Source organism: Oncorhynchus tshawytscha, linkage group LG20 (genome assembly GCF_018296145.1).
Source record: "Oncorhynchus tshawytscha isolate Ot180627B linkage group LG20, Otsh_v2.0, whole genome shotgun sequence".
Taxonomy (NCBI): domain Eukaryota; kingdom Metazoa; phylum Chordata; class Actinopteri; order Salmoniformes; family Salmonidae; genus Oncorhynchus; species Oncorhynchus tshawytscha.
This window is the reverse complement of record NC_056448.1, coordinates 47576767-47593782: the sequence shown is the minus strand read 5'-3', so window position 1 is coordinate 47593782 and position 17016 is coordinate 47576767. Positions and strand designations below refer to the sequence as shown.

Genomic DNA, 17016 nt, shown 5'->3' with positions numbered 1-17016 from the left:
GAGCCTGTTGCCTTCCAGCATGATAGAGGTCAGAGTTCACTGATGAAGCACAGACCCTCCGTGTATTGTACCTGGTTCTCAATGGACAGGAGCAGTGTGAAACAGAGCCTGTGTCCCTGATGGCACCCTATTCCCTATGCAGTGCATTACTTTGGACCGTCAAGTTGGCGCACATATTGTCCAAACTGCCTGGGCTCTGGTTAAAAGTAGTGCACTACATAGGGAATAGTGTGCAACTGTGCCCTAGGTGTGCAGTAATTATACTAGCTGGATGCCCAGACTTGTGACCCTGAGCAGTGGACGAGTCATTTATCCTGTCCCAGAGACGGGACTGCTCAGGTGTTGTGGGACTGAGACTAATCTCCTTTGTCTTTCCTGTTTTCTTTAGTTCTACTTAACATTCTTAGAATATTCCTAGATGTTCCGGATTGTGTTCATGTTCTACTATCGTTAGCCTACCTAGTTACTTATTAAACAATCCAATACATCTGCCCCACTCCTAGACGGGTCTATTTTTATCCTAACCCAGTCTGAAAGATCTCATGTGTGCAATCTGTGTTTCTTTTCGCCTGGGAACGTTGGGATTCCATCCTGAAAATCATCTGCAAAGCATCTTAATGAATAGGAGATAATACTGTTGAAATAACCCTAATATAGCAGATGAGCATCGACGCGGAACCCGACTGGAATTGAAGTCTAGCGTCAGCGTCATTAACCAATGTCTGTGTCCCAAAATATATATTCCTTTTGACTAGGGCTCTGGTCTAAAGTAGTGCACTATATAGGGAATAGGGCTCTGGTCTGAATTAGTACACTATATAGGGAATAGGGCTCTGGTCTAAAGTAGTGCACTATATAGGGAATAGGGCACTGGTCTAAAGTAGTGCACTATATAGGGAATAGGGCTCTGGTCTAAAGTAGTGCACTATATAGGGAATAGGGCTCTGATCTATAGTAGTGCACTATATAGAGCTCTGGTCTAAAGTAGTGCACTATATAGGGAATAGGGCTCTGGTCTAAAGTAGTGCACTATATAGGGAATAGGGCTCTGGTCTATAGTAGTGCACTATATAGGGAATAGGGCTCTGGTCTAAAGTAGTGCACTATATAGGGAATAGGGCTCTGGTCTAAAGTAGTGCACTATATAGGGAATAGGGCACTGGTCTAAAGTAGTGCACTATATAGGGAATAGGGCTCTGATCTATAGTAGTGCACTATATAGAGCTCTGGTCTAAAGTAGTGCACTATATAGGGAATAGGGCTCTGGTCTAAAGTAGTGCACTATATAGGGAATAGGGCTCTGGTCTATAGTAGTGCACTATATAGGGAATAGGGCTCTGGTCTAAAGTAGTGCACTATATAGGGAATAGGGCTCTGGTCTAAAGTAGTGCACTATATAGGGAATAGGGCTCTGGTCTAAAGTAGTGCACTATATAGGGAATAGGGCTCTGGTCTAAAGTAGTGCACTATATAGGGAATAGGGCCCTGGTCTAAAGTAGTGCACTATATAGGGAATAGGGCTCTGGTCTAAAGTAGTGCACTATATAGGGAATAGGGCCCTGGTCTAAAGTAGTGCACTATATAGGGAATAGGGCTCTGGTCTAAAGTAGTGCACTATATAGGGAATAGGGCTCTGGTCTAAAGTAGTGCACTATATAGGGAATAGGGCTCTGGTCTAAAGTAGTGCACTATATAGGGAATAGGGCTCTGGTCTAAAGTAGTGCACTATATAGGGAATAGGGCTCTGGTCTAAAGTAGTGCACCATGTTCAGAATAGGGTGCCATTTGGGACATGTACAGTGTGTTACCAGGACGATGGGTCTGAGGCACTCTCACATATTAACTGATATTTCTGCTGTAATAGCTAGTGTTGAGACGGCTAGACCGGATAATTATTGAAGAATTTAAAAAAAATGTTTGTTTTTTAAAGATGACTGTTGAATCCCAATGTGAACATGTCACCATGTTAAACCTAGAGGACAGACCAAGATGGATTCTTCTAAGGCTGCTCCTCCAGTCGAGGCCAGAGTTTAGAGCTCTGCTATTCGACCTGAGGGTTAGGGCCGAGTAGAGCCTGGTTTTTTTCAGGTATCACTGAATTGAATACTAACATTTTGATCCTGGGTCATTTGCTCGTGCTCCTGATGCATGAGAAAACGGCCCAGTTTTAGAGTGATGAAAAGTAGCTAACTGCTAACTGCTCTCTCATGTCACGTCATTGAGGAGAGCAGCCCAAGCGTAGCCGTTGCTATGGATACTGACAGACTCAGAGCCACCATGAGCAGAGTGCATGCAGAGTGAGCTGCGTCACAGAGAGGAACAGCTAATGGATTTACTAATGGAGGAAGTTATTTCTGGTTTTGGGTTTCGGGCTGGATCTTAAATTTGGCAGAAGCAATCGGGCCTGAGCGGGGTAGGGCCTGAACTTTCTGGGCCTGGTTAGGGTAGGACCTGAACGTCGTGGGCCTGGTTAGGGTAGGGCCTGAACGTTGTGGGCCTGGTTAGGGTAGGGCCTGAACGTTGTGGGCCTGGTTAGGGTAGGGCCTGAACGTTGGGGGCCTGGTTAGGGTAGGACCTGAACTTTCTGGGCCTGGTTAGGGTAGGTCCTGAACATCGCGGGCCTGGTTAGGGTAGGGCCTGAACATCGCGGGCCTGGGTAGGGTAGGGCCTGAACGTTGTGGGTCTGGGTAGGGTAAGGGCTGAACGTTGTGGGTCTGGGTAGGGTAAGGGCTGAACGTTGTGGGTCTGGGTAGGGTAAGGGCTGAACGTTGTGGGTTTGGGCAGGGTAGGGCCTGAAGGTCACGGGTAAGGGCAGGGTAGGGCCTGAAGGTCACGGGTAAGGTTAGGGTAGGAACAGAAGGTCACGGGTGAGGGCAGGGTAGGGCCTGAAGGTCACGGGTAAGGTTAGGGTAGGAACAGAAGGTCACGGGTAAGGGCAGGGTAGGGCCTGAAGGTCACGGGTAAGGTTAGGGTAGGAACAGAAGGTCACGGGTAAGGGCAGGGTACCAGCATACTGCTAGTCAATCCTTCATCAAAACAACTCACGTTAACATCAGCTGCTGTGTTATTGTAAATAAAAGCTATAGTACTCTAGGAATCAAATATTTGCTGTTAATGTTGTTTTGCCAGCAACACGAGTGTGTCAATGTGAATGTAATGTAATTGGTTTTTACAAGAGTATGTGCAGAAAAATGTGTTCAAATGCTTTACCTGTGTAAAAGGCTTTGTTATCCTGCTGGGATGATAGCAGTTCTATCTTGTAATGGGTCTGGGATGTTGTTGTTCCTTGTGGGTTAACCTAGCTACACAGACACTAACACAAAAAAACAACCTTTTCATTTACTGTTGTTGTTCAAAGGCTACTGAGGTTAGTCTGCTTTCACGTTGTTTTATCTGCGTTTGACAGGTCATTTGATCTTCAGTAAGTTAAACTGGTGAGGTGGTTGTAAGACCGTGGAATTGTACAACATGTTGATTATCAGATGCACTAACAAAGAATAGCATTCTGATATTACCAAGGGAATTAGTTTACAACAGAAATTGTAGAATATTCCAGAACATGTGTGTGTTCTGGAATATTCTACAGGTTCTCTAAACTATATACATATACACACAGTACCAGTCAACAGTTTTGACACACCTACCCATTCCAGTGTTTTCTTTATTTTTACTATTTTCTACTTTATAGAATAACAGTGAAGAGATCAAAACTATGAAATAACACATATGGAATCTTGTACTAACTAAAAAAAGTGTTAAACAAATCAAAATATATTTTCTATTTGAGATTCTTCAAAGTAGCCACCCTTTACCTTGATGTCAGCTTTGCACGCTCTTGGCATTCTCTCAACCAGCTTCATGAGGTAGTCACCTGGAATGCATTTCAATTAACAGGTGTGCCTTGACAAAAGTTAATTTGTGGAATTTATTTCCTTCTTAATGCATTTGTGCCAATCAGTTGTGTTGTGACAAGGTAGGGGTGGTATACAGAAGATATCCCCATTTAGTAAAAGACCAGCTCAAATAAGCAAAGAGAAACGACAGTACATCATTTGAGACATGAACATTGAAAATTTCTTCAAGTGCCGTCGCAAAAAAATATCAAGCGCTATGATGAAACTGTCTCTCATGAGGACCGCCACAGGAAAGGAAGACCCAGAGTTACCTCTACTGCAGAGGATAAGTTCATTAGAGTTACCTGTCTCTCATGAGGACCGCCACAGGAAAGGAAGAACCAGAGTCTTCTACAATGTAGAATAAAATAAAGTTAAACCCGTGAATGAGTAGGTGTCCAAAATGTTGAATGATATTGTATATATAGACACACACACACACACGTTTTGTACCGTGTAGGCCATTCTGTTTGAGTAGCTGATAGACGGACCTCGTAGCCTGAAGGTCTAATGACGAGGTTTGTTGTATTAACCCTAATGGAATACAGTCTACACTCTATGGCGGCCTCTCAAATGACCCTCTGGGCCCCTGGTTGAAAGTAGTGCACTATAGAGACTAGAGCTGTCTTTTGGGATGCAGTCCTTACCTCGGCCCAGAGGAGATGGGTTGTCTACGTCCGCTGGATGAACACTTGGTAATTAAGTACAGGGGGGGTTAAAAGCTTGGTAATTAAGTACAGGGGAGTTAAAAGCTTCAGTATATCTGTCAGTTTCTTTGAGACGGCGGGGCGGTGAAAGTGAATGGAGGGACAGGTTGAATTGATGACATTCTCCATCACCCCGTTATTGTGACCTTGACAGGAGTGGCGTGGAGAAGCCTTGTGTCGGTCTGGGGGCTTGGAGGCAGCACAGTGAATCAATCCTTTCCTTCACAGTAACCCCCCCCCCATGGACACTCAGAGGGAGCACGGGACTGATAGCAGCAAGCACACGCACACACACACACACACACACACACACACACACACACACACACACACACACACACACACACACACACACACACACACACACCACACACCACACACACACACACACACACACACACCACACACACCACACACACACACACCACACACCACACACAACACACACACCACACACCACACACACACACACCACACATCACACACACCACACACCACACACACACACCACACACACACACACACACACACACACACACCACACCACACACACACACACACACACACACACACCACACACACACACACACACACACACACACAACACACACACCACACACCACACACACACACACACCACACACACACCACACCACACACCACACACACCACCGATGGAAATGTGCATAGCTCTCTCAATGTGTCTTATTGCATTGCTGTGTTTGGTATTTTCCGTGTGGGAACAGCTGGTGTTTTGAACTGAAAGGAACACACCCACACACACAAACCCAAACACCCACACACCCACACACACACAAGCCCAAACACCCACACACACACAAACCCACACACACACACGTATTGTAGGAAACAGGGCTTGGGAACACAGTCTGTCTGTTAGTGCTCCGACTACACTCCAACACCCACTGTTCTCTGACTACACTCCAAAACCCACTGTTCTCTGACTACACTCCAACACCCACTGTTCTCTGACTACACTCCAACACCCACTGTTCTCTGACTACACTCCAAAACCCACTGTTCTCTGACTACAATCCAACACCCACTGTTCTCTGACTACACCCCAACACCCGCTGTTCTCTAACTACACCCCAACACCCACTGTTCTCTAACTACACTCCAACACCCACTGTTCTCTAACTACACTCCAACACCCACTGTTCCCTGACTATAGTTCTCTGACTACACCCCAACACCCGCTGTTCTCTAACTACACTCCGACACCCGCTGTTATCTAACTACACAACAACACCCACTGTTATCTAACTACACTCCAACACCCACTGTTCTCTAACTACACTCCAACACCCACTGTTATCTAACTACACTCCAACACCCACTGTTCTCTAACTACACTCCAACACCCACTGTTCTCTAACTACACTCCAACACCCACTGTTCCCTGACTATAGTTCTCTGACTACACCCCAACACCCGCTGTTCTCTAACTACACTCCGACACCCGCTGTTCTCTAACTACACTCCGACACCCGCTGTTATCTAACTACACTCCAACACCCGCTGGTCTTTAACTACACTCCAACACCCACTGTTCTCTAACTACACTCCAACACCCGCTGTTCTCTAACTACACTCCGACACCCGCTGTTCTCTAACTACACTCCGACACCCGCTGTTCTCTAACTACACTCCAACACCCGCTGGTCTTTAACTACACTCCAACACCCACTGTTCTCTAACTACACTCCAACACCCGCTGGTCTTTAACTACACTCCAACACCCGCTGGTCTTTAACTACACTCCAACACCCGCTGTTCTCTAACTACACCCCAACACCCACTGTTCTCTGACTACACCCCAACACCCACTGTTCTCTAACTACACCCCAACACCCGCTGTTCTCTAACTACACCCCAACACCCGCTGTTCTCTAACTACACCCCAACACCCGCTGTTCTCTAACTACACCCCAACACCCGCTGTTCTCTAACTACACCCCAACACCCGCTGTTCTCTAACTGCACCCCAACACCCGCTGTTCTCTGATTGGCGTGTCTCAAGCAGTACATAACATACTGGTTCAGCTGCTCAGAACTTTTCACCAGTGTTTTCAATGTGCTGCAGCATTAAAAGTGGACGAGGGAAAATGTACAGTTTCGACCCAGTTTTAGTGACATGATGTGATTATGATTTTGTGTATTAACGACAGTTAGAAGCGGGAGACAAGCAGAGGACAAGAATTGCGTTAGCATTCGCAGTGTAGAATCACCACCCCCCACCCGTTATAGAGGAACAGACTTAACTAAAAGCAGTAGTGTATGTTGAAGCGAGTGTGTTTCTCTTGAGCGGGTGGGAGGTTATATTGTTGTGAATGAGTTGAAATATCTCTGGTATATAGAGAATAGACTGGTTAAATGTGCCGAATACAACAGTGAAATGTTTACTTACGAGCCCCTAAACAACAATGTAGTTAAAAATATATATATGGATCAAAATAAGAGATAGAAGTAACAAGTATATAAAGAGCAACAGCAGATTTGCCAAATGGAGGGAGAGCTTTGTACGTATCGATGTGTGTAGAGTAGATGTTGTCCAGGGGGGGGGGGTTTATTCGATCGCCTACGAATTCTCAGGATCACATCAGCTGTTCACCGCTCAGGACCAGGCAGTGGGGGAGGGGTGGGAGACATTAAGGAAGCATAGTACCCTATCTCTAGTTATGCAACTTTAAGCGCTGTATCTCATTCAAAGGGATGTGAGCAGCAAATGATGTGCTTGGAACGTGCAAACCATTTCTGTTTTCATTTCCAGAGGGGAGTCAATCAGCCAACTGTCTTACACTGCACGATTTATTATTTGAAAAAAAATATAGAATTTTCAACATTCTTGTCCAACGATCCTATTTCCTGTCCCTGTTGTAATTCCAGACATTGGTCAGATGCGTCCTCCTCACGGCAGCGTGACTCCCCAGAAGAACAGCAACCTTCTGGTCATCATCGTGGTCTCCGTCGGTGCCGTTACCGTGGTAGTGGTTGTCATAGTAGCGCTGATCTGCACCCGGCGCTCCTCCGCACAACAGAGAAAGTAAGATGGACCTTCTTCTTCTCCTTTTCTCTCATCAGGCCCCATGTTTTCACAACTGTTCCCCCCCCTCTTTATAAACTCTCTTTGTTCTAGAGACGTGGGAACAGAACAGTTGAACCTCTGAGGAGATATCCCTCAGTTGGGCTGAGTCCCAAATAGCACTCTATTCCCATTAAAGTGCACAATTATTATTTTTTTACACTACAGAAGCAGTGCACTGTTTAGGTAATAGGGAGTCATTTTGGACACGCTTTTGGACTCTACTGCAGTTTGCTAGTAGCTTATCTTCTCTCCTTTCCAACCCTTAGCTCTGGGATGACACTCTGTTAACGCGTTACGTAAAGCTGTTTGATATTTACACAGTGCTAGTTATCTGAGAGGAGGGAGGGATGGAGGGAGAGGGGGAGGGAGGGGGAGGGATGGAGGGAGAGAGAGGGAGGGAGTGGGGAGGGAGGGAGGGAGAGAGGGAGAGGGGGAGGGAGGGGGAGGGATTGAGGGAGAGAGAGGGAGGGAGTGGGGAGGGAGGGGGAGGGATTGAGGGAGAGAGAGGGAGGGAGTGGGGAGGGAGGGAGGGAGAGAGGGAGAGGGGGAGGGAGGGGGAGGGATTGAGGGAGAGAGAGGGAGGGAGTGGGGAGGGAGGGAGGGAGAGAGGGAGAGGGGGAGGAGGGAGGGAGAGGGGGAGGGAGGGAGGGGGGACGGAGGGAGAGGGGGAGGGAGGGGGTAGGGAGGGAGAGAGAGGCAGGGAGGGAGGGAGGGAGGGAGAGGCAGGGAGGGAGGAGGGAGGGAGGGAGGAGGGAGAGGGGGATGTAGGGGGGGGAGGGAGAGGGGGATGGAGGGGGAGGGATGGAGGGAGAGAGAGGCAGGGAGGGAGGAGGGAGGGGTTGTGGGGGAGGAAGGGAGAGAGAGAGAGATTCTCTGTCTTGTTCTGTAAGTTGGACTTCTGACAGTACAGATCTTACACACCCTGTTATTAGTGAAGACCTTCTGATACTTTATTCATTAGATCCTTTCAACACGTGTGGGAGAGAAAGCAAAGCGAAAGTTCAGCTAGTTCGTTAGTGTGCGCGTGTGTGTGTGTGTGTGTGTGTGTGTGTGTGTGTGTGTGTGTGTGTGTGTGTGTGTGTGTGTGTGTGTGTGTGTGTGGTGTTCTTTGGATGCAACTCAGCATTCTGTGTCCTCCAAACCGACGAGTTGAGTTTTTACCAAAAAGTTATATTTTGGTTTCATCATATGACATTCTCCCAATTTTCTTCTGGATCATCCAAATGCTCTCTAGCAAACTTCAGACGGGCCTGGACATGTACTGGCTTAAGCAGGGGGACACGTCTGGCATTGCAGGATTTGAGTCCCTGGCGGCGTAGTGTGTTACTGATGGTAGGCTTTGTTACTTTGGTCCCAGCTCTCTGCAGGTCATTCACTAGGTCCCCCGTGTGGTTCTGGGATTTTTGCTCACCGTTCTTGTGATCATTTTGACCCCACGGGGTGAGATCCTGCGTGGAGCCCCAGATCGAGGGAGATTATCAGTGGTCTTGTATGTCTTCCATTTCCTAATAATTGCTCCCACAGGTGATTTCTTCAAACCAAGCTGCTTACCTATTGCAGATTCAGTCTTCTCAGCCTGGTGAAGGTCTACAATTTTGTTTCTGGTGTCCTTTGACAGCTCTTTGGTCTTGGCCATAGTGGAGTTTGGAGTGTGACTGTTTGATGTTGTGGACAGGTGTCTTTTATACTGATAACAAGTTCAAACAGGTGCCATTAATACAGGTAACGAGTGGAGGACAGAGGAGCCTCTTAAAGAAGAAGTTACAGGTCTGTGAGAGCCAGAAATCCTGCTTGTTTGTAGGTGACCAAATACTTATTTTCCACCATAATTTGCAAAAAAAAATCTTTAAAAATCCTGCAATGTGATTTTCTGGAGAGAAAAAAAATCTCATTTTGTCTGTCATAGTTGAAGTGTACCTATGATGAAAACTACAGGCCTCTCTCATCTTTTTAAGTGGGAGAACTTGCACAATTGGTGGCTGACTAAATACTTTTTTTCCCCCACTGTATAATAATAAATCCGCTAACATGTTTTATTGCTATACTTTTATATGAACCCTGCATTTAATTATACCTCTTCTCTTTTACAGGAAGTGAAAAGATCAATTAATAGCGACAGAGTCACACATTGTATCAGATTACTTCCCAAGCAACGTCACGTTTCTCTGAGTCCTCGACTTTAGAAGGTCGTAAGCTCAGCTTCTGAACGTCATAGAGACGAACCAAAGATATTCCCATGTACATCTGTCACGTCTTCTGGCATTTTATTGTTTCTAGCCTAAAGCATCGCGGATTTATGCATAGTTTTTGATCGGTATAATCAATCGCGAAACAATCGTGACTTGCCACCTAGGTTGGGAACCCCTAATCTAAAGTACCGTCCTCGCCCAGAGCCCTCTCCTGTTCCCTAAAGTAAACTCCCTCTCTCCCTCCCTCTATGTCTCATGGGTCCATCTAACCTCTCTATCACGTCTTCCTCTCTCTTTTGTCTCTCTTTCTTACACTCTAAGCTTTCTCTCTCTCTCTCCCTCCCTCTATGTCTCATGGGTCCATCTAACCTCTCTATCACGTCTTCCTCTCTCTTTTGTCTCTCTTTCTTACACTCTAAGCATTCTCTCTCTCTCCCCCTCCTTTCTCATATTCTTTTATCACTTCTATCTTTGTCTTTGTCTCTTTCTAACTCTCTCCCTCTCCCTCCCGTCTGTAGGAAGCGTGCCACCCACAGTACAGGGAAGAGAAAAGGTAGTCAGAAGGACCTGAGACCTCCAGACCTGTGGATCCATCATGAGGAGATGGAACTGAAGAACATGGAGAAGCCTGCCAGCGCCGCCCCCTCCGGACGCGATTCGCCCATCCAGGGTTCTATCCAGGATATCAGGTCTCAGTCTGTCAGTCACAGCCAATCAGGGAGCCAGATGGGCAGTAAGAGCAGCCACTCAGGTAAGACCAGGCAGAATGTTAGTGATGGTAAAGACAGAGTGTTTTTGGAATATGTCTTGACACCAATAGACACCAATAATAGATGGTAACTAGTTATGTTGTCAACTCTTTGAAAACTTTCATGTTTCCTGCCTGTCTGTAGTTGTGCGGTCCATCAACAAAACAATACATTCTCGATTGTTTTAAAAGGAAAAAATGCATCAGAAAAGGGAGAAGAAGGATAAACTGTCTCTGAGGGGGAAATTGTCACCTTCTGTTATCATCATTCTCTCTTTAAAAGTATCTTTTCACATTGAAGGTGGCTGTTTCTCTGTGATGTTGTTCATAATATCTCTCTTCATAATATAGAGAGTTCATAATATGTCTATAATATGTCTGTTCATAATATCGCTGTTCATAATATGTCTGTTCATAAAATCGCTGTTCATAATATCTCTGTTCATAAAATCGCTGTTCATAATATGTCTGTTCATAATATGTCTGTTCATAAAATCTCTGTTCATAATATCTCTGTTCATAATATGTCTGTTCATAATATGTCTGTTCATAATATGTCTGTTCATAATATCTCTGTTCATAAAATCTCTGTTCATAATATGAAAATGCAGAATGTTTTATCGATTTGATTTCTTATCCAGATATAGAGGACTTTGGTGTTATAGTTAACAAGGCAGTAAAGGCAATAATAGTCTAAATCTGTTCTGAATACAAATGTATTTGTTTATTTTCCTCACTTTGGTTGCCGAGGGAGGCTACTAAACTCATACTCCACAGACCAGGGGTCGGCAAACCCGTGGCTCCTGAGCTTTACGCAGCTCTTCAACCTCCCCCCTCACGACTTCCTGGTTATTTTTAGATCCCCCTTGGGCGCCGGATAGTCAAAGTGTTCCTCATTTAGAACCATTTCATTTCATGTGCCTGAAAGTACAAACTCCGCCTACCGGCAGTCCCTGAGTGCAAATCAAGTGCACCTATGGGCCCACTGCAGGGCCAATCAGATCACTGTGTCTGCATCTTCCACCAGCCCACATGAAAGTTGACGCTATTGTGAGATTTCAAAACGTATCGCTAGAGAACAACTGTCAACAAATACAGCCGAGAGCTGCTGTTTTTACGAGTGAATTCATGTTTAAGATTTTATTCACCACTGTCAACCCTTTTATGAGCCATAAACTCCTTATCCCAGCCTATCCACTTCCCAACATAGTGTTATTATTATCGTCTTGTGTCCTTTTTTAATAAATATCAAAGAATATTTTCACGTTCTCTTGTAATAGGAGCAGCAGCTTGAATAGGTGCATGAGGCTGAAGTAATGAAGAGCTACTAGAGTTTCTCCGTCGTCTGGAAGACAGTGTCCCCCTTTTTTTGTGTTTTTTTGGTCGAACCAGAGGGAGGAGGAAGAGCTGAGGGATGATGAGAAGGAGCCTCTCTGCAACAAAAAACAAATATGTAACATCTCTGCTGTAGCCTACTGTATGTTCACTTTAATTCTCCCCTCTCATCTTCAGCCAATACTAGATTCCGTGGTAATTGGAGCCAACTGCTATCTGGGGTGTTGAATATCAGATATTGACTCTATTAGGCACGAAAATGACTCACATTTAGTTTTTTTGTGCAGCATCCCTCAAAAAAAATGTTTTCTTGTTATTATTTATTTGTTTTGTTTTTTTAACCAAAATTACTTCAAGTCATAAATGTTGCCGACCCCTGAAGGTTGCCGACCCCTGAAGGTTGCCGACCCCTGAAGGTTGCCGACCCCTGAAGGTTGCCGACCCCTAAAGGTTGCCGACCCCTAAAGGTTGCCGACCCCTGAAGGTTGCCGACCCCTGAAGGTTGCCGACCCCTAAAGGTTGCCGACCCCTGAAGGTTGCCGACCCCTGAAGGTTGCCGACCCCTGAAGGTTGCCGACCCCTAAAGGTTGCCGACCCCTGAAGCTTGCCGACCACTAAAGGTTGCCGACCCCTGAAGGTTGCCGACCCCTGAAGGTTGCCGACCCCTGAAGGTTGCCGACCCCTGAAGGTTGCCGACCCCTAAAGGTTGCCGACCCCTGAAGCTTGCCGACCACTAAAGGTTGCCGACCCCTAAAGGTTGCCGACCCCTGAAGGTTGCCGACCCCTGAAGGTTGCCGACCCCTAAAGGTTGCCAACCCCTAAATGTTGCCGACCCCTGAAGGTTGACGACCCCTGAAGATTGCCGACCCCTGAAGGTTGCCGACCCCTGAAGGTTGCCGACCCCTAAAGGTTGCCGACCCCTGAAGGTTGCCGACCCCTAAAGGTTGCCGACCCCTAAAGGTTGCCGACCACTGAAGGTTGCCGACCCCTGAAGGTTGCCGACCCCTAAATGTTGCCGACCCCTGAAGGTTGCCGACCCCTGAAGGTTGCCGACCCCTGAAGTTTGCCGACCCCTGAAGGCTGCCGACCCCTGAAGGTTGCCGACCCCTGAAGTTTGCCGACCCCTGAAATTTACCGACCCCTGAAGGTTGCCGACCCCTGAAGGTTGCCGACCCCTGAAGGTTGCCGACCCCTGAAGGTTGCCGACCCCTGCCTAGACCCTACTCATCATTGGTTCAACTCCTTCTTCTTCTTTTTTTCCCCCTGTATCCGTTCATTTAGACAGGTGGAATCCCAATGAAAAAAGGAATCTTATTTACAAGGGATCCCTGAGTACAATAATAAAATGCCAACAAAACTTCAAAAATAGACAATACATACAATAATGATTTTCCTTCCAGGTGGAGACAACGATGAGGCTTCCAGCTGCATCTCAACGTTAGAGCGCTCTCTAGCTGACAGGAGGGCGACACGTACCAAGCTGTTGATCCCCATGGACTCTCAGCCTAGCAACACCAGTAAGTTAACAACACACACTGTCCGCTACTGAACATAGACAGTCTAATCTGGATTGTAGACTGAACATAGACAGACAGTCTAATCTGGATTGTAGAATGAACATAGACAGACAGTCTAATCTGGATTGTAGACTGAACATAGGCAATCTAATCTGGACTGTAAACTGAGCAGGTCTGGAGGGAGGCTACGGTTGTTGGATTCTGATTGCTTTAACCTTATTACTGGTTGAACGTGATTGGTCTCTCTGACCACACTGTCCATTTGTGAGCACCCATCAGACAGCACGTTCCCATCCGGCACAACAACTACCATCCTGAAAAGTGACATGGGACTCACTGTGTCTACAGGGTACATACCCATTGTGTTATACCTGAACCCTAGTGGGCATGCTCAGTAGTTACCTACCTGAACCCTAGTGGGCATGCTCAGTAGTTACCTACCTGAACCCTAGTGGGCATGCTCAGTAGTTACATACCTGAACCCCAGTGGGCATGCTCAGTAGTTACCTACCTGAACCCTAGTGGCATGCTCAGTAGTTACCTACCTGAACCCTAGTGGGCATGCTCAGTAGTTACCTACCTGAACCATAGTGGGCATGCTCAGTAGTTACCTACCTGAACCCCAGTGGGCATGCTCAGTAGTTACCTACCTGAACCCTAGTGGGCATGCTCAGTAGTTACCTACCTGAACCCTAGTGGGCATGCTCAGTAGTTACCTACCTGAACCCTAGTGGGCATGCTCAGTAGTTACCTACCTGAACCCTAGTGGGCATGCTCAGTAGTTACCTACCTGAACCCTAGTGGGCATGCTCAGTAGTTACCTACCTGAACCATAGTGGGCATGTCCAGTAGTTACCTACCTGAACCCCAGTGGGCATGCTCAGTAGTTACCTACCTGAACCCTAGTGGGCATGCTCAGTAGTTACCTACCTGAACCCTAGTGGGCATGCTCAGTAGTTACCTACCTGAACCCTAGTGGGCATGCTCAGTAGTTACCTACCTGAACCCTAGTGGGCATGCTCAGTAGTTACCTACCTGAACCCCAGTGGGCATGCTCAGTAGTTACCTACCTGAACCCTAGTGGGCATGCTCAGTAGTTACCTAGCTGAACCCTAGTTGGCATGCTCAGTAGTTACCTACCTGAACCCTAGTGGGCATGCTCAGCAGTTACCTACCTGGACCCTAGTGGGCATGCTCAGTAGTTACCTACCTGAACCCTAGTTGGCATGCTGAGTAGTTACCTACCTGAACCTAGTGGGCATGCTCAGTAGTTACCTACCTGAACCCTAGTGGGCATGCTCAGCAGTTACCTACCTGAACCCTAGTGGGCATGCTCAGTAGTTACCTACCTGAACCCTAGTGGGCATGCTGAGTAGTTACCTACCTGAACCCTAGTGGGCATGCTCAGTAGTTACCTACCTGAACCCTAGTGGGCATGCTCAGTAGTTACCTACCTGAACCCTAGTGGGCATGCTCAGTAGTTACCTACCTGAACCCTAGTGGGCATGCTCAGTAGTTACCTACCTGAACCCTAGTGGGCATGCTCAGTAGTTACCTACCTGAACCCTAGTGGGCATGCTCAGTAGTTACCTACCTGAACCCTAGTGGGCATGCTCAGTAGTTACCTACCTGAACCCTAGTGGGCATGCTTCAGTAGTTACCTACCTGAACCCTAGTGGGCATGCTCAGTAGTTACCTACCTGAACCCTAGTGGGCATGCTCAGTAGTTACCTACCTGAACCCTAGTGGGCATGCTCAGTAGTTACCTACCTGAACCCTAGTGGGCATGCTCAGTAGTTACCTACCTGAACCCTAGTGGGCATGCTCAGTAGTTACCTACCTGAACCCTAGTGGGCATGCTCAGTAGTTACCTACCTGAACCCTAGTGGGCATGCTCAGTAGTTACCTACCTGAACCCTAGTGGGCATGCTCAGTAGTTACCTACCTGAACCCTAGTGGGCATGCTCAGTAGTTACCTACCTGAACCCTAGTGGGCATGCTCAGTAGTTACCTACCTGAACCTAGTGGGCATGCTTCAGTAGTTACCTACCTGAACCCTAGTGGGCATGCTTCAGTAGTTACCTACCTGAACCCTAGTGGGCATGCTCAGTAGTTACCTACCTGAACCCTAGTGGGCATGCTCAGTAGTTACCTACCTGAACCCTAGTGGGCATGCCCATCACACTCCTGATAGCCGTTGCACAGCATGGGATCACCACACACACACACACACACACACGCACACACACACACACACACACACACTGTGGTCTCTCACTCACACTGCAGGGTACTGCATGTCTCACGTCCCTTCCACCATCAAGAATCTTCTAAGGGACCTGAACAGGGACACATTTCAGTTGGCTTCGTTCTTCCAGGGGTTCTTGTGAGAATAATTGTCTGGATTGTTTGATTATGAAAGATGACGAGGATTATTTCTGTTGATCTATATACTGTAGATGGTACATCCACTCTGTCTGTGCTTTAACCAGACCCTCATCGGGGCAGCTCGTTAATTACTGTGCAGTAATGTGTATTGTAGAACACCTTGTTTGTTGTTAAAACACACAAGAGGCCAAAGGAGGAGGTTACAGATGTGGGTTTTTAACATCGTCCTGAATGCTGACGCAGCACCACCGCCAACGTTGTGACGTTAGATGTATTAGCCAAGGATGAAGGAATGTCGTAAACACCGTAGTCATTTTAATTAGACCACAGTTCAGACAGTAACACATCGTAATTAGAATGTTGACATAACACAGTGACATCAATTCATCTCACTAATATCATTTTAATTGGATTAATCATCTGGGACTGACTCTGTAGACCCATTTAATCCTAATCTCATAATCTGATGATCAACTCAGATTATGACCTCTTCTCATCAGAAATATGAGGTTGCAGCAGTAAAACAGTGAGAGGGGTCCTCTCCTCTACCTCTCCTCTCCTCTACCTCTCCTCTCCTCTACCTCTCCTCTACCTCTCCTCTACCTCTCCTCTCCTCTACCTCTCCTCTACCTCTCCTACTCTACCTCTCCTCTACCTCTCCTCCTCTACCTCTTCTTTACCTCTCCTCACCTCTACCTCTCCTCTACCTCTACGTCTCCTCTCCCTCTCCTCACCTCTACCTCTCCTCTACCTCTACGTCTCCTCTCCCTCTCCTCACCTCTACCTCTCCTCACCTCTACCTCTCCTCCTCTAACTCTCCTCACCTCTACCTCTCCTCTCCTCTCCTCTCCTCTACCGCTCCTCTCCTCTACCTCTCCTCTCCTCACCTCAACCTCAACCTCTCCTCCTCTACCTCTCCTCCCCTCAACCTCTCCTCCTCTACCTCTCCTCTCCTCACCTCTACCTCTCCTCACCTCTACCTCTCCTCTCCTCACCTCTACCTCTCCTCTACCTCTCCTACCTCTCCTCTCCTCTCTCAGTAGAAGCATATACACACACATATATAGACATATATATACACATATATACACACATATATATACATATATACATACACACATGTATATATA

General features: G+C 46.9%; 1 protein-coding gene across 1 annotated transcript in view; it reads left to right on the top strand.

The window, feature by feature from the left end:
- The window catches only part of LOC112238656 (netrin receptor DCC-like), a 115336-nt gene that overhangs the window by 49313 nt on the left and 49007 nt on the right, over nt 1-17016 (top strand). Inside the window, exons 7-9 of the mRNA XM_042302763.1 lie at nt 7511-7667; nt 10417-10649; nt 13382-13498. Coding sequence (XP_042158697.1) covers nt 7511-7667; nt 10417-10649; nt 13382-13498 — 507 coding nt within the window. The remainder of the gene's footprint in view (nt 1-7510; nt 7668-10416; nt 10650-13381; nt 13499-17016) is intronic.